Genomic DNA, 25,925 nt, shown 5'->3' on the forward strand with positions numbered 1-25,925 from the left:
ACTGTGATAAAAGGTCAAAAAATATCCAGTCCACAATCACTTTTTATATTGAAAATAAGTTATTTTGTGTGTATGTTTTTTTTTCCAAATCAGTTTTGAATCCGTTTTTGAAAATAATTTATGAACTTGGCAATATAGGAGTGATAAGAGTGACAATGAAACAATGACAGCAGCTCAACAATAAACATGGAATCAAGTATGTAAACTTGCAACAGAACACATTTTAAATTATTTTACTTTTGATTATTTTATTTATTTCTAAAGATCTCTTTAGTAGCCTGTATTGGTGTACTTTAAAGGGATAGTTCACCCAAAAATGAAATTTCTGTCATCATTTACTCTCCCTCATGATGTTCCAAACCTGTATGAGTTTCTTCGTTCTGTTGAACATAAAAGAATATATTTTGAAGAACGTTTGTAACCAAATGTTTGCTTTGGGGGCAACATTGACTTCCATGGTAGGAATGTGTCTTCATATGTGTTCTACATAAAGAAAAGCATACCGGTTTGGAACAACTTGAGGGTGAGGAAATTATGACAGATTTTTCATTTTTGGATGCAAAAGCAGTCTCTTTAAGCAGTCATTCTGAACCAGTAACCACTTTACTGACAATTCTGAAATTCAAAAATGTTTAATCCTCTTTATTAATTTACTATTATGACTATATTATTATGTAATTATTTGTCCCATTTTAATCTAAATATTTTTTAAATATCAAACTGCTAAATGATAAATTGATAACATTAATATGCTATAATCTATTAATTAACCGTTCTAATGTCTAGAAAAATAAGTCTGCCAAGCTCTGATAATGTATGGAATATTATATTATCCATTAAAAAAACAATAGGCCTTACTTTAATTCACGGATTTGTCTGTCATCGCTGCTGCTTTCAGTCAGACAGTCTGAGACACTGAAATGCTTCTCTGCAAAGGGTGCAGTTTGTCTTAGGTTCATCTTAAGTTACTGGACAGACCCACTCATGATACCTTTTTTTTCTATTCAGCCCTATATCTGGAAATCCTCTTGCGTTCAAACTGTGGACGCGAGCTCGACATGTTTTTAAAAAACCGCGCAAGTTTCCAGCATGTTTTAGAGACTCCGTCGCTATGGCAGCAAAGCGCCGCTAAAACGCAATCTTGTGCATCGCGTCCGTATTGGTACGGGACGCGTCATTTTGCTTATTCTAAATATTGATTGGGACTAGTACCTAGCGTCCCCCCCAAACCTGCGGGGTGGCCAGTGGGGTGGCGCCACTGCCCCCTTAGACAACAGCAAAAGATTAGACTGTAGAGAAATTGAAATCTACAGGTAACACTAATACACACTAAATAGGGGTGTGACGAGACAGTTTGCTCACGAGACGAGACACAGGATTTCAGTCACGAGCACGAGACAAGATTTGCACACAGTATTTAAAGAAATCCTCAATGACGAAAAACATGACTAGAAACATAGTCTGCATGTGCATTTGAAATGTTTAACTCAGTCTTGTTGTTGTGTGGTTTCAAATTAAATGTATTCCTGTAAGCCAGAGAAGGTTAAAAACCCAACACGATCATAGATATATATAGAATCCTCATTAATGCCTGCGCGGATCGGTCAATTGAGGCATCTATGATATTTCAATGAATCAAAAATGGGTCCGAGATAAAAGCCCGCTAATTTAACGACACTGACAGCGGCTGCGTTTACATGCACATTCCGATTATGCCTAATAAGCAGACAAAGAACATAGTCATGTAAACGCGGTAACCAGTTTTCTTTTATCGGAGTAAGGTCTTAAACCGGTCGACACAGGTAGTTTATTTGCGCGGCATGCAGGGCCGGTTCTAGACATTTGGAGGCCCTAGGCAAAATGTATGTTGGAGGCCCCCCTGCCACTCCCTCCTCCCCTCCATCTCCACAATTTTTCTTTTATAAGTCAGGATTATTTTTTATTTTTTCAGTAATTTGTTCAGTAATTTCTTTATAGTAACACACTAACCCCTTATTTGGGATAATGAACAGTTTTGTTTTTGATAGACAAAATATGTCATTGTTTTGTAGAGAAATACATTTAATATGAATATACACAAATCAGCTGCTAGTGGAATTGATAGAAATAAACTACTAAATAAAAATTCTAGTTCGTTTCTTCAATTGTAATTGGGTGTGCTTGTTAATATGCTTAAAATTGTTTTCAATAAATATGGCAACAGTATTTATGATTGGAAAACAAAAAACAAAACAAAAAAATAAGTAGGTGTATTATGATCAAGCAGTAAATGTAGGCTAAACACCTGCGTTTTAGAAGATATACCGACACTTGAGGTAGCTGTTTTGAAACATAATAAACTTTGCTCTAGTATAGTGCGCTTGCTCTTTGACTGACAAACGTCTTTACTGTTTCTTTTACTTAGTATTTTGACAGTCAGCTGACTATGGCTGGAAATCGATACCAAAGGAAAGGAATCGATTCCTTGATTTAGAGGAGTAAGTAATCAAGATTTGATTCCAAGTTGTGGTCGTTTCCATCGAGGAGAACCGACTCCTTTGTAAGATTCAGATCAACAGTTCATCATGAATTCGCCTCAGTAAAAAAGTGACTGGAATTATGATTCATTTCAGTGAACAGATTATTTCGGACGGTTCGTAACGTATCTATTTTCTAACAAAATTCTGCATTGTACGCTCAGATTCAAAGTGTCAGAAGCGAATTGTCCATCAACGGTGATCACGCTCTTTTGAACTCAGAATAACCTGTCAAATGTAAAATGACGCTGATCGTCAGGCTCAGTTTCTTTCTTTTTTTTTTTTTTTTTTTTTACAAAACATTACAATCACTCCAAAATAGATGATACCTGCATGACGAGCTGCACTTTCTTTGCGTGCCTGCTTAGCCTTACGCTTAGCAGCCCCTGAAGGATGCTTTCATTCCGTTGCCATCAGATCAATGCGTAGTAAAGTTGTATCTCATTCATAAAACTGGTATGTAATCTCTTCATTCAAATATTCAGAGGGTGGGCGTTACTCAGGTTTAAACGGGGATATTAATTGGTTTTACTACAGGTGTATGACAATTGTTATATCCAATGGACAAACAGCCTAGTATTTTGCTGCTCTTGATTGGTGGACAAGCATATGATTTGGAGGCCCCGCCTCCAAGCCCGGGGCCCTAGGCAACTGCCTTCTCCGCCTATAGGTAGCGCCGGTGTTATGCCGAATTTTGACCCCCGGACAAATTATTACCCCCCTCATTGAAGTCACTACCTGATTGCCTAATCCTAACCCCACCCCTAATCCTAACCCCTCCCCCACAACTAACCCTACACCTACCAATAGTAGGGGGGTAATAATCTGGCAGGGTCAGAATTCGGCACAACACCGGCCCTGGCGGCATGTAAACGCAAATCTGCTTTTTGTCTCCTTATTAAAGTGCGCATGTGTGATAGGTGACAAAAACGTACACTCAGAGCAGATTTAAATTTCATCAAACAAGTGTTTTGCATGAAATATAACAAATGCAGACTCTTTTAAAACCCATAAAATGATAAGAATGAGTTCTCATCTCATGCAGCAGAAGTAGAAGAGCTTTAGTCAAAACGCTGCATCTGTAACTGCATGTGAGAATAAAATGAGCCGGAAAATTTCCCGCTGACACGTTGCAAGCCACAGCATCTTGATATGCATCGGTACTCTTGAAAGCCTTCAAGCGATCCCCACTGTATGGGGAGGGGTTATGTACAAGATATATATAATAATGAACAAAAGAAAACTGGGGGTAACAAATACGTCGGCACTATTCTTTCAGAGCCTAAAATATACATTTTCTCCAGGTCTCTCTCTCTCTCATTCAAATGGGCAGTTTGGGTGGCCACCAGGCGAGATCGGTCGTAAATATGGTGGCGTTCTGTTTGGTAGTGACGTAGGTGGCATCTATGAATTGGACGCCCTGGGTATAAGCAGATAAACGTCAAATTTTCATTTTTGGGTGAACTAACCCTTTAATTAACTGTTTGGCAACTACGTTAATATTCTATTAATATGTGCCGCCCCGATGCATGTCAAAATAATTGCTTCTTTCAATAGAAGGTGAAATGTAAGTAGCGATCTAAATTTTGGGATGGCCAGTCGATGTCAGGGGTGTCCTGTGCCACCCCAGTGCTCCGCAACTGGCTAGTGGGAGTGACATGCCAGAGCTGAAATATACCTGCAAATGGCGGTTTGGTGGGTGTTAATGTCAAGCCCTGATTATAAATGTCTTTATTGTCACATTTGATTAATTTGAATACACCCTTTGCTGAATAAAGTATTCATTTATGTTTTATTTTTTAATGAATGACCCAAATTTTATATATTACAGTGATTGTAAGCTGGTCAGTGAGGTTCAGCACAGTTTTTCGTTCACTTCTCCTGTTTCTGAGAAAGTAATCTTAAAGGAACTGTATGTAATAAATGTATTTCAATTAATCATAAAATGGCCCTGATATGTCACTAGACAATAAGAAATCATGTTAATTTCAAATACTTATATCACTGACAACAGTTGTCCGTTCAGGATATTGTCATTTAAAAGTTGTTGTTGCAGCCCTCAACTGATGTTGATGTTGACATGTTGTGTTTTGGCCTGAAGCTCCGCCCTCCACCTATTGACCAATCACGAAGTCAGTAGTGTTTTGGCATTCGGGTTGCCAGCTCTGCTCTATAGTTACCACAGCTGCAGCTACAAACGTTCCTGCTGATCCTGCAGGCAATCTGGCAACTTTGAGTCAGGGGGAGAGGGAAAGGGGATACACCTGCATTACCAGTTTTGGCCACAATCTTACATTTACTTCCCGTAATTCAGGTCTTCCATGTGTTTTCTTGACAGTTTAAAGGTCAAGCGAACCTCCACGTGTTTGAAGACTGGTGTGGCTCCGCAGTCGCTCAGCTCAGGAAGAACCTGCATTTTCCTCTCTACCCCCATGTGAGTATGAATATAAAAGTCCGAGACTATTCTGCTTTTTTATGACATTTTATTAGCAGCATAACAATTTGAGTATCCCCCCCCCTTTCACTGTAATGAGCAAACTAAAATGAACAAAAGCCAACAATTATGTTCTCCAGCAACATTTGAAAAGTATCTTGTGTTTCAATAAAGGAAAAAACATCTGACAATCTGTACAAAGAAGTCACAAAATGGTGACTAGGATACATTTTTTGGTTCATTGTACACTACATAGCTTAAAAAATCCTTAAACTTCCAGGTTTAACTGAATGTCTCAGACACTTGAACACTTGGATATGTATTTTTGCCATTTTCTCTAGTATGTGTTATAGACCAGAAGACACATTCCAGATTCCATAGACCAGAACACACATTCATGTATTCTTGGGTGAAGGGTGGATGAAATTGGTTTGTCTATTGTCCTGGAGCGGCTATAACTCAAACTCCCATCTCAAGAGACGTGTGGTCACATAAACATCACGAGTTTGTAGGGAAAAACAGTGGGAACATATTTTAATACAAAAAGCATCAGTTGCTTTGCTTATCTATTCTGGAATTTTTGCATAATGATGGTTTCTGAGATGTACAGTAAATGTATCTTTAAATCTAAAATGAATCTTTAAATCAAATCAGTTTGTACTCATTTGATTGGCCCCGTGGCCAGTTTTTAGTGCAGGAAGCTTTAAAGAGGACAATTTGTTTTTAGATGACTGAGTCAATTATTAATAAACATTAATTATTGAGTATCTATTTAGCTTGTATGATTTATGAGATAGAGCATACTGTTATGATTGGGTTTGTTGAGCAAAATGGAAACATTTAATGCGACAAAAGGGGGAAATATTTCTAAAACAGGGATAAGATGCACCTATATACTGTCATTGGTATGATTAACGTTAGTAGGGATATTTGAAAGCGCCGGCTGTTGTGATGAAATGAGAAAAACATAATTGGGTTTTCAAGTAATGTGACAATGTTGTGTTTGGTTAGATAGGCATTTTAAAACGCAAGCCCACGTCTCGCACTACAGTGGCCATGAATTTGCATGGGGAGCCTAGTGAAGCGTAACTGAAGTGGTGGAAAGTAAATATTAGCAGAAAGCTGGGTAAACATGCAGCTATGTGATCGCTGGGAGGAATTTGCTCTTTAGAAGAACTTGTTAGTATGTTTCTCTTTTGTGGAAGTGTTATTAGATTTTGCAATGACAAATGCAATCTGAAACATCAACTAATGCAAATATTTTAGTGGATATACACCGATCAGGCATAGCATTATTACCTAATATTGTGTTGGTCCCCCTTTTGCTGCCAAAACAGCCTTAACCGTCAAGGCATGGACTACACTAGACCCCTGAAGGTGTGATGTGATATCTGGCACAAATATGTTAGCAGTAGATCCTTTAAGTTCTGTAAGTAGTGAGGTGGGGTCTCCATGGATCGGACTTGTTTGTTCAGCACATCTCACAGATGCTCGATTGGATTGAGATCTGGAATTTGGAGGTCAAGTCAACACCTCAAACCCGTTGTTGAAACCCATTCCTGAACCATTTTTGCTTTGTGGGAGGCTGTATTATCCTGCTGAAAAGGCCACAGCCACCAGGGAATACAGTTTACATGCCTGGTCTGCAACAATGCTTAGGTAGATGATACATGTCAAAGTAACATCCACATGGATGGCAGGACCCAAGGTTTCCCAGCAGAACATTGCCCAAAGCATAACACTGCCTCTGCCGGCTTGCCTTCTTTAGTGCATCCTGGTGCCATGTGTTCCCCAGGTAAGCAACACACACTCACCATCCACGTGATGTAAAAGAAAACGTGATTCATCAGACCAAGCCACCTTCTTCCATTGCTCCGTGGTCCAGTTCTGATGCTCACGTGCCCACTGTTGGCGCTTTTGATGCTGGACAGGGGTCAGTATGGGCACCCTAACTGATGCAACCCCATACGCAACAAATTGGGATGCACTGTGTATTCTGACACCTTTTTATCAAAACCAGCATTAACTTTTTCAGAAATTTGATATACAGTAGCTCGTCTGTTTGATCGAACCACATGGGCCAGCCTTCGCTCCCCACGAGCATCAATGAGCCTCGGCCACCCATGACCCTGTCGCCGGTTCTCCACTGTTCCTTCCTTAGACCATTTTTAATAGATACTGACCACAGCAGACTAACCGTTCCCACGGTTGTGGGAACACCCCACAAGAGCTGCAGTTTTGGAGATGATCTAACCCATTCATCTAGCCATCGCAGTTTGGCTCTTGTCAAACTTGCTCAATTTTGCCTCGCACCTTTGGGACACCTGAGGACAAAATATTCACTGTTATGCCTGATGTGGTGTATATGCATTTGAAATGTATGTATTGATAATTAATCCTGCACCCAAGGGTTGCCCACATTTTTGTCCAATCAAATACTTTCTAAAAAACAAATGCCCCTCTCCCAATACCAACTGCTTTAGCAAGTTGCAAATCTGGGTACATGGCATGACTGTGATGTAAAATCTATTGGCTGTTATTAGGTTGACCAGGCATTCCATTTTTCCCAGCTCTTTTTTTTTGTGTCCCAACTTATTATGAAGAAATCATGTTTTGTTCCATAGGAGAGTGGGGTAATGTGAGACACCCCTGTATCTGGTTAACAGAACACATTTGTGGTCATATGACAATTATGTTTTCAAGCCCCTCCAATTTCCCGTTGGCTATGAAGGAGAGGACCTCCTTGTGTTGTGGTCACCATGTATTTTTTTCTTTCTTTTTTTTCACAAAAATATATTTTTTGCATGTTAAAGGTCCCATTCTTTGCGATTCCATCTTTCAAACTTTAGTTAGTGTGTAATGTTGCTGTTAGAGAATAAATAATACCTGTAAAATTATAAAGCTCAAAGTTCAATGCCAACGAGATATTTTATTTAACAGAAGTTCCCTTTCAAAGCCTACAGCGAACGGTCGGTTTGGACTACACCCCTGCACTTCCAGGTTTAATGACGCAACTAAAACTGTTTGTTGACGAATCCTCCGCCCACAAGAACAAGCAAATTCGGGGGAGTGGTCCTTTTGCTCTCGTACGTCGAGAATAGGAAGCGTTGTTTTTGTAGAGTGTGTTTGTCGCCATGCCATTGAAACGCTGTTATTTTCATCCCGGAGTCAAATCACCTTTGTTTGGCCTTCCCATGGACGCTGTACGTAGAGATCAATGGCTACAGTTTATCTTTAACTTAGTTCCGGAAAATTATAATCACAATTTAAAACTATGTGCAGCACATTTTGCTGAGGACTGCTTCCTCAATCTCATTTAATGCCAGATTCGCAGAAAGATTATTCTTAAAAGATGACGCAGTTCCCTCTTTGTCTGGAGAAGGCGTTGTTTATGGACTACAACCGGTAAGTGAATTTTATTATTTAAGTCGGTCCGTTTAACAGTTTATGTAACTCATGACACAAAGTGCAACGCTGTTTAGCTTTGTTAACTAACGTTAGATGGTAATTGAAACTAATCCGAAAAACTTAGCATATAAAAGTGTAGTAATTCATTCAGACACCATCGATTGTTGGTGTTTGTAATGATCAGTTTAAACTACTGAATAGACAGCTTACCATTCTGAAACATCCAGCAAAAGTCTTTCCTGAGCAGTCTTGTAATCGATCCTCTTCGATATTCTCCGGGTCTGATTCCGGCTCAAATTGATAAGGCAATTTAGACATTTTTGCAATAACATTGAGCGCGTATCTACCCGTTATGGTAAGAGGCGGGACCTTTCCGGGCAACGTGTGCTAAGCTGCTGTCCAATCATAACACGGGAAGCGCTGGCCTAATCAGAACTCGTTACGTGTTTCTGAAGGAGGGACTTCATAGAACAAGGAAATCATCAGGCCGTTTTTAGGACAGAGGAAACAGCGGTATACAGATAAGTAAATTGTGTGAAAAATACTGTGTTTTTTTACACGCGAAACATGAATACATGTTATATTGCACACTGTAAACATAATCAAAGCTTCGAAAACACGCAAAGAACGGGACATTTAAAGTAAACATTTTTGCTGTCAACTTAATCACTTGTTGCGCCAAAGTAAATTGATTCAGGTAGAAAAACTTATATCATATATGTTGATGAACTACCAACTTACAGTATAAAACCATGTGATGATGCTAGCTAAAGATTAGCCTGAATTGCTAAGAGAGATCGTTTTTTTCTAAAAATGTGGTGGTGGGAAAAAGTGAGACAAATGCTGCGGGGTAAAGTGAGACATGAGGCACACGTTAAATTTAGTCTTAAACATATTTTAATATACTATTACATTACATATGCTTTATTTTTAATGTCATAAACATTGTAGAAAAGCCATAATGCCAAGGCAATACACCAGGAAGACAACATGGGGCGAATGTTCCTATAAGTGATGCGATGAAGAAGCTGCCTCAACCTAAAAGGCCTGGAGGAAGCAACTCCTTATCTTTCCCTGTGACCTTCAGGGATGGAATGTAGATTAGGCCTAGTTTTAGAGGATGACAGTAGGCTGATGTTCTAATCCAGGTGGGTCTAGTCCTGTGTTCTGACTCCCAGGCTCTTCTAGCTGGTTCTGATTGTCCTGTGTTCTGACCCCCAGTGCTCTGATCTAACTAGTGTGTGAATTTTAATTAAAACATTTTGAATTATGTTATGTTGTATTTGATTTTATTTTGTTCAGAGTTACTTTCAAGTGTTTAGAAATGTGTTTTTGCTTAATTGACCAATCCACATGATTCTGTAACTAGTCCAACATTAGTTCTGGTATGTGTGGTTTTCAAACTAGCTGTCAGGATTCAAACTGTTAGAAATGGTTGTGTGTGAAAATCCCAGTAACTGAGCAGATTGTGAAATACTCAGACCGACCCCTCTGGCACCAACAACCATGCCACGCTCAAAATTGCTTAAATCACTTTTCTTTCCCATTCTGACATTCAGTTTGGAGTTCAGGAGATTGTCTTGACAAGGACCACACCCCTAAATGCATTGAAGCAACTGCCATGTGATTGGTTGATTAGATAATTGCATTAATGAGAAATTGAACAGGTGTTCCTAATCCTTTAGATGAGTGTATTTTATCACAATTTGTTTTCAATTAACTTGCTGTCAGTAAAAGTATTAGAGAGTGCAGATCAAGTCAGACGTGCAGATGTCAAAGATCCTTTAATAAGGATCTTCAAACAGAGTTCATCAAGTTGTGCACAGTAAGTTGTGGAAAAAACCACTCAACATAGTATAATGCTGAATGATGCATACCATAAACACTCTCTCAGATAGCGTGCAATCCCAAATTCAGTTCTCTTTCCACCTCAATGGGTTAATTATGAGCAGTGTGGAACATCAAGCAAAGTAACCCAGGGTTTAAAATGACCCAGGGTTAACTATTTCAGTTCTTTCTTCTGTTGAATATAAAGAAAGATATTTTGAAAAATATGCTGTCCTGGAAGTTAATCGGGACCAGGAACTAAATAACAAAATATCTTCTTTTGTGTTCAGCACAAGAAAGAAATTAATACAGGTTTGGAACAACTTGAGGGTGAGTAAATAATGAAAAAAGTAACATTTTTAGTAGAACAAGTAAAATATACAAGTAAATTATTACCATTTCTGTCATCATTTACTTACCATATTATTATTATTATTATTTTTTTTTTATTAGTTGTATTTTGGTATCACCTGTCCATATCACATGTTCTGTTATTCTGAATGATTCCTTTAATTTATCGTGAAGCACCTTCTTGTTGATTATTATAGTGATTTGGAAGGTGTGTCTGAAAAGCTCAATCCTTCTCTCACCATGTGTGTGGTTTCATTTAATTGAAAGCCTCTACAGGTTGTAATGTGTGGAATTATGCAGTATGCTTCTCCTGAACTGTCATTGTGAATTCTGTTTAGTTCAGACCACCTTCACAGTTCTCCCACCTCCTCAATCATTACCTTGTGATTTATTTCGTTTTTTGGTTCTTTTTTTTCAGCAGGCGTGTTTTTATAGATCATAGACCAAAAGGTCTGACAGAACTCGCTCTAAATTAAGAGCACGTACGGATAGCACTTTGAAAATAGTTACTTTTTGTTCCGGAAATCCTTCTCTCTGTTCCCCTATTTCTTTATCTTCATTTTTTTGTCTTTGTTATTTTGTAAACAGATGACAGATAGCTGAGATAGTCTCACACACATTGTGATGTGTGTGTCTGTTTAGTGTTTATGGCAGGGTGGCTTCAAACTCACATGCATTTATCTGAAATAAAACAGAACATAAATCGGCACCATTATCTCAAAGTGATTGATCTTTGACAGCCATAAGAGTTATCGTTATTATTATTATTATTTTTTTTTATGGTGATAACATTAAAACTGACAGGAGCCTTTTATTCATGTTTTGATTATTCATACTTGTTTTGTTTGTTTGTTTTTCTCCAATTTTTATTTTTATTTTTTATAGATGTCAAGACAATGTGAAAGAAGTTTGTTTAAATTCTTTGCAAAACACATGTTCATAAGTATTCACCGCTTTTGCCATGACACTCAAAATTGAGCTCAGGTGCTCCTGTTTCCACTGATCATCCTTGAGGTGTTCCTACAACTTGATTGGAGTTCACCTGTGGTAAATTTAGTTGACTGGACATGATTTAGAAAGGCACACACCTGGCTATGTAAGGTCCCACAGGTAACACAGTAAAAGTCACATGACAGCCCACCTAGAATTTGCCAAAAGGCACCAAAAGGACTCTCAGACTATGAGAAACAAAATGATCTGGTCTGATGAAACAAAGATTGAACTCTTTGGTATTAATTGCAAGCGTCATGTCTGGAGGAAACCATCAATGCTCATCACCTGGCCAGCATCATGGCGGTGGTGGCAGCATCATGCTGTGGGGATATTGTTCAGAGGCAGGAACTAGGAGACTAGTTAGGATTTAAGGAAAGATTAATGCAACAATGTACAGAGACATCATTGATGAAAACCTGCTTCAGAGCTCTCTGGACCTCAGACAGGGGCAAAGGTTCATCCCAAGGTAACAAAGGAGTGGCTACGGGACAACTCTGTGAATGTCCACGAGTGGCCCAGCCAGAGCCCAGACTTGAACCTGATTGGACATCTCTGGAGATATCTGAAAACGACTGTGCACTGACGCTCCCCATTCAACCTTATGGAGAGGTCCTGCAAAGAAGAATGAGAGAAACTGCCCAAAAATATGTGTGCCAAGCTTGTAGCATCATACTCAAAATATATATAGTCTCCTAGTTCCTGCCTCTGGAAAATATCCCCACAGCATGATGCTGCCACCACCGCCATGATGCTGGCCAGGTGATGAGCGTTGCTGGTTTCCTCCAGACATGACTCTTGCAATTAATACCAAAGAGTTCAATCTTTGTTTCATCAGACCAGATCATTTTGTTTCTCATAGTCTGAGAGTCCTTTATATATATATGTGTATATATATATATATATATATATATATATATATATATATATATATATATATATATATATATATATATATATATATATATATATATATATATATATATATATATATATATATATATAAATTTGCAAAGATTTTAAACAAACTTCTTTCATGTTGTCATTATGGGGTATTGTTTGTAGAATTTTGAGGAAAATAATGAATTTAATCCATTTTGGAATAAGGTTCTAACATAACAAAATGTGGGAAAAGTGAAGCACTGTGAATACTTTCCGGATGCTCTGTACTGTATATATATATATTTATATTATATATAAATATAATATTTTTTTAAAATATTATTTAGTTTCTTAAATATATACATGCATGTGTGTGTATTTATATATACATTATATTAATATTAATAAACGATTAATCAATTGGACAGCACTAATGAATATACATCCTCTACATCAGTCACCTTTATTTATTTAGGGCTTTATATAAAACACATAGATTCAAAGCAGCTTACAGTTATAAAAGGAAAATGATTAAATAATGCAAATGAACAGCAGCTGTAAAAGAAAATAGTGCCATTGTTCAGCTGATGTTAGTTCAGTATTGATTCAGTTCCATGGTAAAGATCATCAATTATTAAATTAGTTCATTTCATCTATTTAAGCAGTTCTGCAGAAAACAGTGATGTCATCGTCAATGCTCAGTTCAATTCAATACAGCAGCATCAGTGCAGTCAGATCAATACTATTGTTGAATTTTGAATATTAAGTTGCCTTAACTAAACAAGCCGGAGCTGACAGTGGCGAGAATCCTAAACTCCATCAGGTGACAGAATAGAGAAGAAAAAAAAAAAAAAACTTAGGAGAAACCAGGCTCAGTTGGGGGGCCAGTTCTGTGATAATCTAAACATACAGTGGAATAAACAAACCATTTCAAAAGATTTTTGTGTGCGTGTCTGAAATTATTATTATTTATCTCTCTGGCATCATGTAAATTCATGGAAAGGCCTAGATGCTACACCCACCATGTCTTTCTTTACTCACCCCACCACAATGTTATTTTACATACTAATTTCATTTTCATATATTTAATCTCTACAGACAAGAACTACTGTAAAGAAGTTGGCCGTGGCTCCAAAATGGAAGAACTACGGCCTGCGAATATTTGGATACATTCTACCTTACAAAGATGGTAAATGCTCTTTTGTATTAAAATTTTTTAGATATTTGTCATGGTGACAAATGGGATACATAATGTAGAGCAGACGACATTCTCTCAGTGTATACGACACATACAAGAAGAAGTTGTTACCTGTTGCTCACAGTGTCTGTTGCTCTCATTTTTCCAGGTGATTTTCAGTTTGCGGTTTCTTCTGATGATAACTCAGAGTTCTGGCTGAGTTCAGATGAAAGTCCTCTCAATGCACGACTGCTGGCCTATGTAGGAAAGGTAAGGGATTTAAGAGTTGAAGCTACACCGTGTGATATTTTCCCCCATCTAGCGGTGAAAAGGTATATGACCATCCAGATTTCGTTTTAACTCCTATGGTGGCCGTTTTTACAACGAGCACATTCTCTGCAGTCCAAGCACGATGCATTGCAAGCTAAATCATTAACACCATCACCGCCAGTATGTGTTTTATTGAAATAAATGGACTGCATTTATATAGCGCTTTTATCCAAAGCGCTTTACATTTTGCCTCACATTCACCCATTCATACACCGATGGCGATGTCAGCCATGTAAGGCGCCATCCAGCTCGTCGGGAGCAGCTGGGGTTAGGTGTCTTGCTCATGGACACTTCGACACTTGGTCAAGTGGAACCGGGGATTGAACCACCAACCTTCTGGTTTGTAGACAACCTACATGAACCACTGAGCCACTGCCGCCCCTGAAATAAATACATTACAATCGGCAAAAACGAATACGCAGGTTATTTTTCTGAACAAGAGCGCTCCCGAGTCCGTGTTCTTCACACTGTTCACGTTAATCGCAGCAGAGTTCGGTGCACACACACACACAAAATACCGGCAGTTGATTAGGGAAAGCGCATCTCTTAAAGGGGCCGCACTATATTCCAGCTCTTAAAGGGGCCGCACTATATTCCAGCTCTGAAAGGGGCCGCACTATATTCCAGCTCTTAAAGGGGCCGCACTATAATCCAGCTCTTAAAGGGGCCGCACTATAATCCAGCTCTTAAAGGGGCCGCACTATAATCCAGCTCTTAAAGGGGCCGCACTATAATCCAGCTCTTAAAGGGGCCGCACTATATTCCAGCTCTTAAAGGGGCCACACTATAATCCAGCTCTTAAGGGGCCGCACTACAATGCAGGTCTTAAAGGGGCCGCACTATATTCCAGCTCTTAAAGGGGCCGCAATATAATCCAGCTCTTAAAGGGGCCGCACTATATTCCAGCTCTTAAAGGGGCCGCACTATAATCCAGCTCTTAAAGAGGCCACACTATAATCCAGCTCTTAAAGGGGCCACACTATATTCCAGCTCTTAAAGGGGCAACACTATATTCCAGCTCTTAAAGGGGCCACACTATAATCCAGATCTTAAAGGGGCCACACTATATTTCAGCTCTTAAAGGGGCCGCACTATATTCCTACTGGTGGAATATGGACCTCCTCCAGGTATGGTGTGGTACTGGTGTGCTCTCAGGTCCGCATGACAGCTTCCACATTACCAATTTTTCATACGAACTGTGCCCTGTTCTGAACTAAACTGCCAGTGTAAAAACTCCCTTTATTTATATTCTTAAAATGAGATAAATGACTGCTTATTCTGAATTTTTAAGCTTAGGTTTAAGGTTCTTTGATAAACATCTATGACCTTTGATACATGTCTAATCTTCATGCTCTGAGTATGGTTTCACTAATAATAAACATACATTTGCATAAAGCATGCATATTTGTCCATACCCATGTTGATTAGAGTATTAAAAACATATTAATTTAAGGTACATTTATAAATGATAAAAATGTGTGATTAAATTCCAATTAATCGCGAGCTAACTCATGACAATATGCGATTAATCAGGATTAAATATTTTAATTGATTGGCAGCCCTAATATATATATTTCAACCAATCCCTACATCAACACATGTTGTTTGGGAGGGTTTCAAGTAAAATCCTTCTTGCTCATCCAAAAACAAACTCCAGTATAAGAGCTTTTTTACAGCAAACCCACCAGATGTATTCGGTGCAAACAGGGATAAAAAGTACCCCATGCCCACGGTTAAAAATATTGCTGGATCTTTAATGTTGTGGGCCTATTTTTTTCCTGGAGGTCCTGGACATCTTGAGATACACTGTATCCTGGATTCTAGCAAATAACAACAGATTAAAAAAAATCTAAGCCTGATGTCCTCTGCTAGAAATCGTATAATGGGCCATGGTTGGATCTTCCATAAGGACAATGATCCAAAACAAACATCCAAATCAACACACAAATGTGTCACTGAGCACAAAATGAAGCTTTTTCCATGCCCATCCCAGTCCCCTGACCTGAACACAATAGAAAATGAGAGATGAACTGAAGACAAGAAGCACCAACATGGATCTGTGAATCTGAATGATCTGGAGAGATTCAGCATGGAGAAATGATCTCTGAGCTCAGTTGTTCTCCAAACTCATCAGGCATTAGAGGAGAAGACTGGAAGCTGTTATCTTGGCAAAAGGAGGTTGCAAAAAGTATTTAATAAAACGGTGGCAATAATTATGGCATATAAACAATAAGGATTTACTTTTTACAGCCATCTTTGATCATATTTACAAGAGGTAACATTTAATTATGTAAGTATTTTACTTACAAAGGTGTGTGTGTGCGTGTGTGTGGACATGGTGATGGAATATTTACATTTAAAACAATATATTTCTTATATAATATATGTCAATGCTTTTGCATTGTCTTGCAGTTATATATGTGGGTAATTATATTGAATATAATTTGCAGTGTGTCATTAGGTATCAATATGTGGGGTACTGAAAACATTTTTAAAAAATACAGCAAGCAAGCCTAACCTTGTCCCTTTAGAGGCCCCGTAGAATGCGTTATTCATTTTCTGTGCCTTTCCAAAACAAGGTTTTGACTTCAGGCATATCCCTATTGTGTATATTATACTTGCCCAAGAACCTGTATTTAATTGTACAGGCTTTAAAGTGTAAATATCAATCAACAGTCCTTTCATTAGTCACTGAATGGAGTCATTGTGAGCAGTGGTGGCTATTTCCTTAAGCAGAGGGACTTGCTGCTACTGCTTGGTGGATTTCATTTAGATTTATTCCCCAGTGGCCTTGGTGCTTAGAAGTGTAGATTTGTACGATGTGAGGGAGCTTTGGCTTTGTAAAACACAATTAGCGCCTCAGCCAGAAGCCTGTGAGAGTGCACAGGGAGTGTGTGGTTTACTGGTGTATCGATTACGTCTGGCTCAGACGGGACTTGGCGCTCACACACGCCAGCCGAGGACTCGATACCCTGTCACAGAGATGTGTGATCGATTGAAACGCCGAGGCGCTAAGGCGTCTCTTTGTCTAAGAAAAGAATCACAGCCTGTCCGGAATTCCGAGTGACTCCTTACGGAAGTGGCAGACCTTTTCCAGTCACCTGTAGATGGGGAAATCCATCCAAACAGGAGAAACAGAGAAGCAGATTGTTTCTGCTGGCCTAAATATAAAAGAGATTCGTCTGAATAAGGGAGAAACTTCATTTAGCGAAGATTCATTTCAATTTTGAGGCGACTACTAGACAAATAGAGAATGAAGTGGGAACAAAAGAGCTGAGAGTGAAGAAAGACACAAAGAAGAAAGTGCAATATCTCGCTTCAGAATAATAGCAGTGTGACGCCATTGCTCCCGTATTTTCTCTGTTTGCCCCCTTTCCATCTATTCAATACTCCAGGGTCGCAGATAGACAAAATGAGTTTCTTCAATGTAATTCTGTGTTTGGGGAAAGTTCACATGGCTCAGAAATAGATGGAATAGTATAAAGGAGAGAGGAGCCGTGCCAGCAGAAATACCATCTCTGAAAGATGAAAAAATACAGTTGCCAGGTTATCCGTTGCACTTCCATTGTCCAGACAAATTGTGTTACAGAGAGAACTTCAAGGAATAGTTCACTCATAAAATGAAATTCTGTCATCTCTTCATGTTGTTCCAAACCTGTGTGACTTATTTTTCTTATACCATAAAAAAATATTTTACAAGGGAGCAAGGGCTGTCAACCTTCAGGAATGACGAACACTACATTCAAAGTCTTCTGAAGGAAAACAATAGCTTTGTGTGTGAAAGAGATCAATCAATCAATCAATCAATCAACTTTATTTAAATAGCGCTTTTACAATCACGATTGTGTCAAAGCAGCTTCACAGTGTCAAACAGGATAATATTGCTACAAAATTAGATTGGGAAAGAGAGTGATATTTAAGTAATCCATTTAAAATCTTCCCCTTGCTAAGTCCTAACCAGACATGCCATGACACGTCCCAACTAACCACTATGAGGATACGGTTTCTATTCATGCAACTTTTTTTTATTTTTCTTTACTTTATTAGCTATAATTTACCTCAGATATTGAAAATAACTTAAAAGAACTGTATGTAAGAAATCTGTATCAATGAATCATAAAATTACCCTAATATGACATTAAGAAATCATGTTAATTTCAAATACTTATATCACTGACAACAGTAGTCTGGTCAGGATATTGTCATTTAAAAGTTGTTTTTGCAGCCCTCAACTGATGTTGATGTTGACATGTTGTGTTTTGGGCTGAAGCTCCGCCCTCCACCTATTGCCCAATCACGAAGTCAGTAGTGTTTCTGCATCCGGGGTTGCCAGCTCTGCTCTATAGTTACCACAGCTGCAGCTACAAACGTTCCTGCTCATCCTGCAGCCTATCTGGCAACCTCAAGTCAGGGGGAGGGGGAGGGGGACACACCGCTCTACAGTCATTTAAAAGTGATTGCAGTACCAGTTTTGACCACATTCTTACATACACTTCCTTTAAATAAAAGGAAACAAGAACGAAAACTATGAGCTCTATGTAATTAAACACATGTCTTTTGTGACAAAGATTGTATTAGTCACGGCCTGTTTTACACAACACCGCTTTCAACAAAAAATGGAAAACCTTTTTATGCGTTTTGCCGTTCATTTACACGACAACTGTGTATTTGGGGGCTGAAAACACAAACTTTTGAATACGGGTTTCAACGTGCAAGTTTTCGAAAACAATACTGTTATGGTCTCCATGTAAACAACACAAATTTGAATTTGTAAAAAACTGATGCCATGCGCATGTGTATTACATGTTCAGTCTATAGGTACGGAGTGTTTCTTTATGAAGTGACATCGCCATCTACTGGCCTGGCATGAATAATACAGCATTTTTTGTCATTGTTGGGACCCACTTTATATTAGGTGCCCGTATCCCACCTCAATATCAGCAAAAGTGTTTTGCAATACAATTTGAACACAGTAAGTACTTATTTCTTGATGTAAGTACATACTTAAGGCCACCTAATATAAAGTGGGGCCCATTTTTGTTTACCGTTGTTTAATGTTGTCGTCTGTACATGATACAAGCAAAGGAAAGACATTTCTGTTTTAAGTACGTCATAATGTAAACATAGCGTGAGAATGCATTTTGTATAATGATGAAATGGTTTAATATTTAGTGATTTGATTATGTATCAATTTTGTTGTGAGTGCAAAAGCTAGCAGCGCTCTTCTGATTGGCTGTGATTTTTTTAAAGCGATTTAGAATCGGATTGTATCTGGTTACACAACCCAAAAAAAAGAAAAAATTGCATCAACAGGATTGGTTCTTGTGTGTCATGTGATCGATTATCATTGCCACCAGGTCTACTATATGTGGCTTATTTGAATGCATGTAAACATGGCATTAGGTAAAACATAATTTTTGATTAGAGAAATTTTGCTAGCAAGTAGGCTAGCAAAATGTTTCCATCCAATGTTTTCTCTTACCCTCGCATTTGAAAGATTTTCCTGTAGTCACTTTCAGGTGGAAATATACTGCAGCTTTTACCTCTGAAGGCAGACACACACACACAAATACACAACGCATCTTTGTCCTCTAATACCCGTGAGAAGCCAAGTTGTGTTTGGCAGCAGAGGTAATAAGCGTTGGCTGAGCCACACGTGTGTTGATCCTGATGGCCACGCAAGTTGTGCGCGACAGTAAACTCCTTTTGGAAAAAAGGGGCATCTAGAGCGGGACTTTTTTTGGTTGGCATGTGCACATGTGTGTGCGTGCGTGCGTGCATGCGTGCGTGGGTGCGTGCGTGCGTGCGTGTGTGTGTTTGTTTGTGCGTGTGTGATGAATGAAAGGCGTCTTTGAGGGCAGCAGGGATCTTGGATGATCCAGGAGGCATTATGATTCATTACATCGACGTGTGATGTGAACAGAAGCATTGAGAGCAAGAGAGATGCCACACATGACAATTAAAGAGAGGCATGCTGGGATGGAGAGCTGGAGATTTTATTGTGGATCACTGCTCCAACAGCACTCATTAGTTACAGAGGGTTGGTGTGGTGTTGTGTGGGTCGCTGTAGTTGCCCTGCGGGTCAAGAGAGGGGTGATTTGAATTATATAAAAACATTACGATTGCAAGAAGTGTTATTATTAAGGTTTATTGGAGGAAAACACAACCCCCTTCAAGTGTTTTAAAGGGGTCATATTATGAGGATTTAAAATGTCCTTGATATTTCAAGATGAAAGGCTTCATTATACTTTCAAATCAGAATTAAAAAAAAACTTCTTCCACATCCAAAATAGAGCATTTATTAAAATTACAGCGAAAAACTTGTCTTTGGTATCCATCCATTCATCCATCCATCCATCCATCAAAAAAAAAAAAAAAAAAAAAAAAATATATATATATATATATATATATATATATATATATATATATATATATATATATATATATATATATATATATATATTCAAATAACCTGTGTTAGTGAGCACTTCTCCTTTGCCGAGGTAATGTACCCACCTCACAGTGGGTGTGGCATATCAAAATGCTGATTAGATAGCATGGTTATTGCACAGGTGTGCCTTAGGCTGGTCACAATAAAATATGTGCAGTTTTATCACACAGCACAATGCCACAGATGTCGCAAGTTTTGAGGGATTAGCATGCTAACTGCAAAATTGTCCATCAGAGTTGTTGCCCGTGAATTGAATGTTCATTTCTGTACCATAAGCTGTCTCCAAAGGTGTTTCATAGAATTTGGCACTACATCCAAACGGCCTCACAACCGCAGACAACGTGTAACCACAGCTGCCCAGGACCTCCACATCCAGCATCTTCACCTCCAAGATTGTCTGAGACCAGCCACCCGGACAGCCCACCTGACTGCAGTTCATCGTCGTAACTGACTTGAGTGGGCAAAAGCTCACATTCAATGCTGTCTGGCACTTTGGAGCGGTGTTCTCTTCATGGATGAATCCTGGGTTTCACTGTCCAGGGCAGATGGCAGACAGTGGTGTCGTGTGGCTGAGCGGTTTGCTGATGTTAACGTTGTGGATCGAGTGGCCCATGGTGCAAGGGGGTATGGGTAGGCATATGTTATGAACAATGAACACAGGTGGATTTTATTGATGGCATTTTAAATGCACCGAGATATCATGACAAGATTCGGAGGCCCATTGTTGTGCCATTCATTCAGAACCATCTCCTCATGTTGCATCATGATAATGCACGGCCCCATGTTGCAAGGATCTGTACCTGGAAGCTGAAAACATCACAGTTCTTGCATGGCCAGCATACTCACCAGTTATGTCACCCATTAAATATGTTTGGGATGCTCTGGACTTCGCACAGCCATTGAAGGGCCGTGGACCAACATTCCACAGGCCATAATCAACTCTATGAAAATGAGTGTGTTGAGGCAAATGGCAGTCACACCAGATACTGATTGGTTTTTGGACACACACATATATACACACATACATGTACCACTACTTACCATTAATGTAGCTTTTAGCACTATATGGTTTTGCAGAGTGCTTTGTAGTCAATTGACATCCGATTTTTAAGCAACACAATTCAATTGTAAAATAAGACAATCTGCAGATCCAGATGCAATTTTTTTAGATAAGACACAGGGAAATTATCGCTCCACTTCACAATGTCCAATTAAATTTAAACTTTTTACACCCCATCATGATTGGTTGGTGAATTATGCATGACAAATGTGCAGCAATTAATTATTTCATATTTTTAAATGATTGATGAAAGGATGAAAAAAAGGATGAAAGGAACGGTGCAGTTTGATGGGTCATCCTCAGAGCCATTCACCATTTAAAAACTCTCAGAAATCTTTTTGTAAAAAATTACTTTTAGGGGTAAAACTGCTTGTCACTGGGGTAGTACCCTTAAAATGACATCTTTGTACCTTTTTGACTTCTAAAAGGTGCATATTAGTACCTTATAGCAATATGTAGTAGAGGTCTTCACAAGTCCAAAAATTCGAACTCGAAGAGACCCGTAATGTGCTACACAGAACCGACGCGGACCTGTCTATTATTTTAAAAGCTGGATTGTCTCATATTCCACAAAAAAACTGCTCTTAACAAGTCAATAAACAAGATGCAAAAAAATCTTTTTGTATCAGCCTACCTAACGTTATAGCCGTCGCCTCCCTTCCTTGTACCTGATTGTGATGTATTACAATATTCCTCTCTTGTTGTTCCAAGCATGCTTCACTCATAATTTCAGCTGTAAAAGTCCACTTTATGTCACGGCGACAGATTTATATGTCTTTGCAGATTTGCATTTCGACTTGAGTTAACTCTCATAATAACTTTTACTGTTTGTAACTAATAACGATTTCTTTTTCAGTGCCATGTCCGCTGACGTTAGCATTATTTATTTGCTGTAATCTCTGTGAGGCGAGTCTGATTACCAAAACTTTAAAGCGGCACTAGGTAACTTTTGCTCTTGGGGTCCGAGAAACAGTATTGGGAAACAGTATTGTCCTCTACTACTGTCGTAAACTCTGTCATCCTACATCAAGGGATGCGTGCATGCATTTGTTGACATGACAACGATGATAGCCCTGAACTAGTGATGCGCGGGTAAAGATATTGTCACTTTATTTGCGGTGCGGGTTGGGGCGGGTCATTAAAAACAAAATAAAATAAAAAATCTGTATATGTTGCATGCAATTCCCTATAGCCTATATTAAATATTTGGGAATATCTATTTCATATTTTATTAGGTTCTTTGATAAGGTTACAATCCAACGGCTATAGCAACGTAACTTGCGTGATGTCCCCAAACCTTGGCGTCACATGACACATCACGAAATATATAGCCAAAGCAACTCCTGCCAGCCAGCTGAGCGAGTCAAAGATAAATGAGTTTAGTGAATTGGAGAATGATATAGTGAAGAAATTGCTGAGAGAGACAAGGTTCGTGCTTTGTAAATGTTATATAATTATTTTTTTATTAGTATGACCTGATTTATGGTTCATATTAGTTTACAGGGCAATGTTTCCAAGCACTTTCAGGCTTAAATAAAGGCTGTTTTCGTTTACATTACAATGCCTAGTATGTCTATGTAATGGTCACGGGGCGGTGCGGGTTGTATAAATATATACAGCGGTGCTGGGGCGGGCCAAATAATTTCATAAAAGCGGGACCCGCGGGTTGGAAAAAAACCGACCCGCGCATCACTACACTGAACACTGCAGGAGGAGTTCACATGCAGGTGTTCTGCTTGCATCGCGTGTGAAATGTCTTCATCCCAGGTACAGTGGCATATGTTTCAGCATGTCATATGAATATCATTTCATGGGTTTAATTTTTTTTTTCAAACTCCAAAATATCGCGATGCTCACGTTTACAAGCCAGCGTTATTATAGTAGCCTAGTCTATTGGTTACAGTTTTACAGAATCTGTATGATACTTCAATTGAATGTTTGAGTGGTAGGTAATAACCGTATATCCTCAATATCACAAATAAATAAGACAAATAAACAAATATCACAGACATCTGAGGTATCCTAAATTATGTTATGATTTTGCACGTCTTATGTATTGTGTTTACATGGGGGTGGTGGTGGAAGAGACGTATATGCCGTAAAGCAGTCGAATTTTGTAGTTCCCTATATCGAGGGAACTCAACACTGCGTTGTCGAGTGACGACACTCTGGGAACGCCCCCAACGTGACGGCTCTGAAGTATGAATGAAATCAGCCACCAATCCGATTGGTGCAACGTCATGACGTAGTAGGCGACGGCGTACGCGGAAGCTATAAGAAGGCGCCGCCCCAAACAACAGACAGTCTTTGCTCTTCAGCGAGGCGCTCTGTGTGAATATTGTTTGTCTATTTACTGTTGTCTGTCAGAACCAGTCCTTATTGTAAGCATGGCAAAGTGAGCAGTTCAGAAGGTGTGTTCATCCGTGCCCGCGCTTCATTACGGGCTCGGACACACACCAGCTGTGTGTGCAGTGTCTCGGAGCGCAGCACGCTCAGGCGGCGCTTGAGGGTGCCGCCTGCAGCGAGTGTGAGAGGCTGCCGCTCCGGGTGCTGCGCTCATGGCTGGCCGTTTTCACCGAAAGCGGCCAGGCTCGCGAGCCCCGTGGATCTGGTCCCGCGTCTGTCGAGGCAGCGCGGCGGCGTAGATCCTGGGGCTCACAACTGGATCTCGCGACGGGAGGCGGGCATGCTGAGGCATCTTCCCAATCCTCGTCCGATGATTCAGACGCTCTTCCGCCTCGTGAGGAAGCCCGCGCTGCGGCTTCTTCCCACGAGGTCGATAACCCAGTGCTGATGCTGTCTGATTCCGCGGGGTCAGATCAGTTCAGCCTGGAGGCGGGCGGAGTGCAGGTGAATTCACCTCTTCACTCTCCCACTCAGGAAGAGCTCGTGGACATGTTGACACGTGCTGTGGCCAAACTCAGCATCGACTGGCCACAGGAAGAGGTGGAAGTTCAGCCTGTGAGCAGGTTGGACGGACGCTTCTTCAAAAAGCGTGTTCAGCCGCCACGCAGGGGCTTTCCGTTTTTCCCAGATTTGCACAACGAGTTGTGCAAATCCTGGGGAAAACCGTACTCGTCGCGCCTATCGACACCCCCAGTCCTCGACTTCGGGTGTGTTGTGGGCGCGGCTGAGGCTGGCTATGGAACGCTGCCTCGCGTCGAGGAGGCGTTAGCGAGCTATCTGTCTCCCGAGGCAGCAGCGTCCCTGAAAGCCTCTGTCCTGCCCACCAAGCCATGCAGGGACACGTCGTCCCTGGTGGGCAGGGCGTACCGAGCGGCCGGGAGAGCTGGTAGTTGCCTGCACACCATGGCGGTACTGCAGGCCTACCAAGCTGAGCTCCTCAAGGAGCTCGATGAGGGAGAAGGTCCGTCACCGGACGATATCACAGAGCTGCGGAAAGCTACTGACTTGTCTCTCTGCGTCACCAAAGAGACGGCCCGTGCCATCGGCCGCTCTATGGCTGGCATGGTGTGCGTGGAGAGGCACCTCTGGTTAAACCTATCGGGGATGAAGGAGAAGGAGAAATCCTTTCTTCTGGATTCCCCGATAGCTCCTGTGGGTCTCTTCGGCGACGCAGTCAACAGCGTTGTCGAGAGATTCCAGGAGGTGAGGAAGCAGTCGGCGGCTTTCCGGCAGTACCTCCTTCGCCGCCAGGGGCCTCCTGTAGCCAGCAGGGAGGTCTCTGGTGCGTTCCCGCCGTTAACAACGCCTCGGGCCTCATCGATTTCCCGCGTACGTGCGCCGTCCCAGCCGCCTCGAATTCGACCTGCGGCGGGGCAGCGAATGCGTGCGCACACCGAAAATCCTCCCTGACTAAGCTCTGCCGGGTGGCCGCTTCAGGGGGTCAGGCAGGGGGTTCGGTGGGTACCAGAGACCAGCCTCGAGAGGCTGGTTCCCCTAGTAGAATATATCGGCGCATGGTCATGCCTCCCGAATATTTCTGCTTGGGTCCTGAGTACAGTGGGAAGGGGGTACAGATTACAGTTCAGAGCTCCACCACCGAATTTCAGCGGGGTGGTCTGGACCGTGGTCCCCCCGGCCCAGAGGCAGGTTATGGAACAAGAAGTGCAGTCTCTGCTGGTCAAGGAGGCGATAGAGAAAGTCCCTCCGCCAGACAGGGAGTCGGGCTTTTACAGCCGCTATTTCATTGTTCCCAAAAAGGGTGGAGGCTTACGTCCAATATTAGATCTGAGGTACTTGAATCGGTCTCTGAGGAGATTCAGGTTCAAGATGCTCACAATTCAAATGATCGTGAGCCTGATCCAGTTCGAGGACTGGTTCGTCACAATAGATCTAAAGGACGCATACTTTCATGTCTCCATCCTTCCTGCCCACAGGAAGTTCCTGAGGTTCGCTTTCGGGGGCGAAGCGTTCCAATATCGGGTACTTCCTTTCGGTCTAGCTCTTTCCCCTCGCACCTTTACGAAGTGCATGGATGCGGCTCTGGCCCCGATGAGGCTGCAGGGCATCCGTGTACTGAATTACATCGACGACTG

At 40.6% G+C, this 25,925-nt stretch overlaps 1 protein-coding gene across 2 annotated transcripts in view; it reads left to right on the forward strand.

Annotated features, from left to right (window-relative positions):
* The window catches only part of b4galnt4a (beta-1,4-N-acetyl-galactosaminyl transferase 4a), a 317,216-nt gene that overhangs the window by 186,722 nt on the left and 104,569 nt on the right, over positions 1 to 25,925 (forward strand). For both annotated transcript variants that reach the window (XM_067436802.1, XM_067436803.1), the window contains exons 4-6: positions 4,855 to 4,950; positions 13,507 to 13,597; positions 13,755 to 13,855. In XM_067436802.1, the coding sequence (XP_067292903.1) occupies positions 4,855 to 4,950; positions 13,507 to 13,597; positions 13,755 to 13,855 (288 nt within the window). The remainder of the gene's footprint in view (positions 1 to 4,854; positions 4,951 to 13,506; positions 13,598 to 13,754; positions 13,856 to 25,925) is intronic.

Source organism: Pseudorasbora parva, chromosome 25 (genome assembly GCF_024679245.1).
Source record: "Pseudorasbora parva isolate DD20220531a chromosome 25, ASM2467924v1, whole genome shotgun sequence".
Classification (NCBI taxonomy): domain Eukaryota; kingdom Metazoa; phylum Chordata; class Actinopteri; order Cypriniformes; family Gobionidae; genus Pseudorasbora; species Pseudorasbora parva.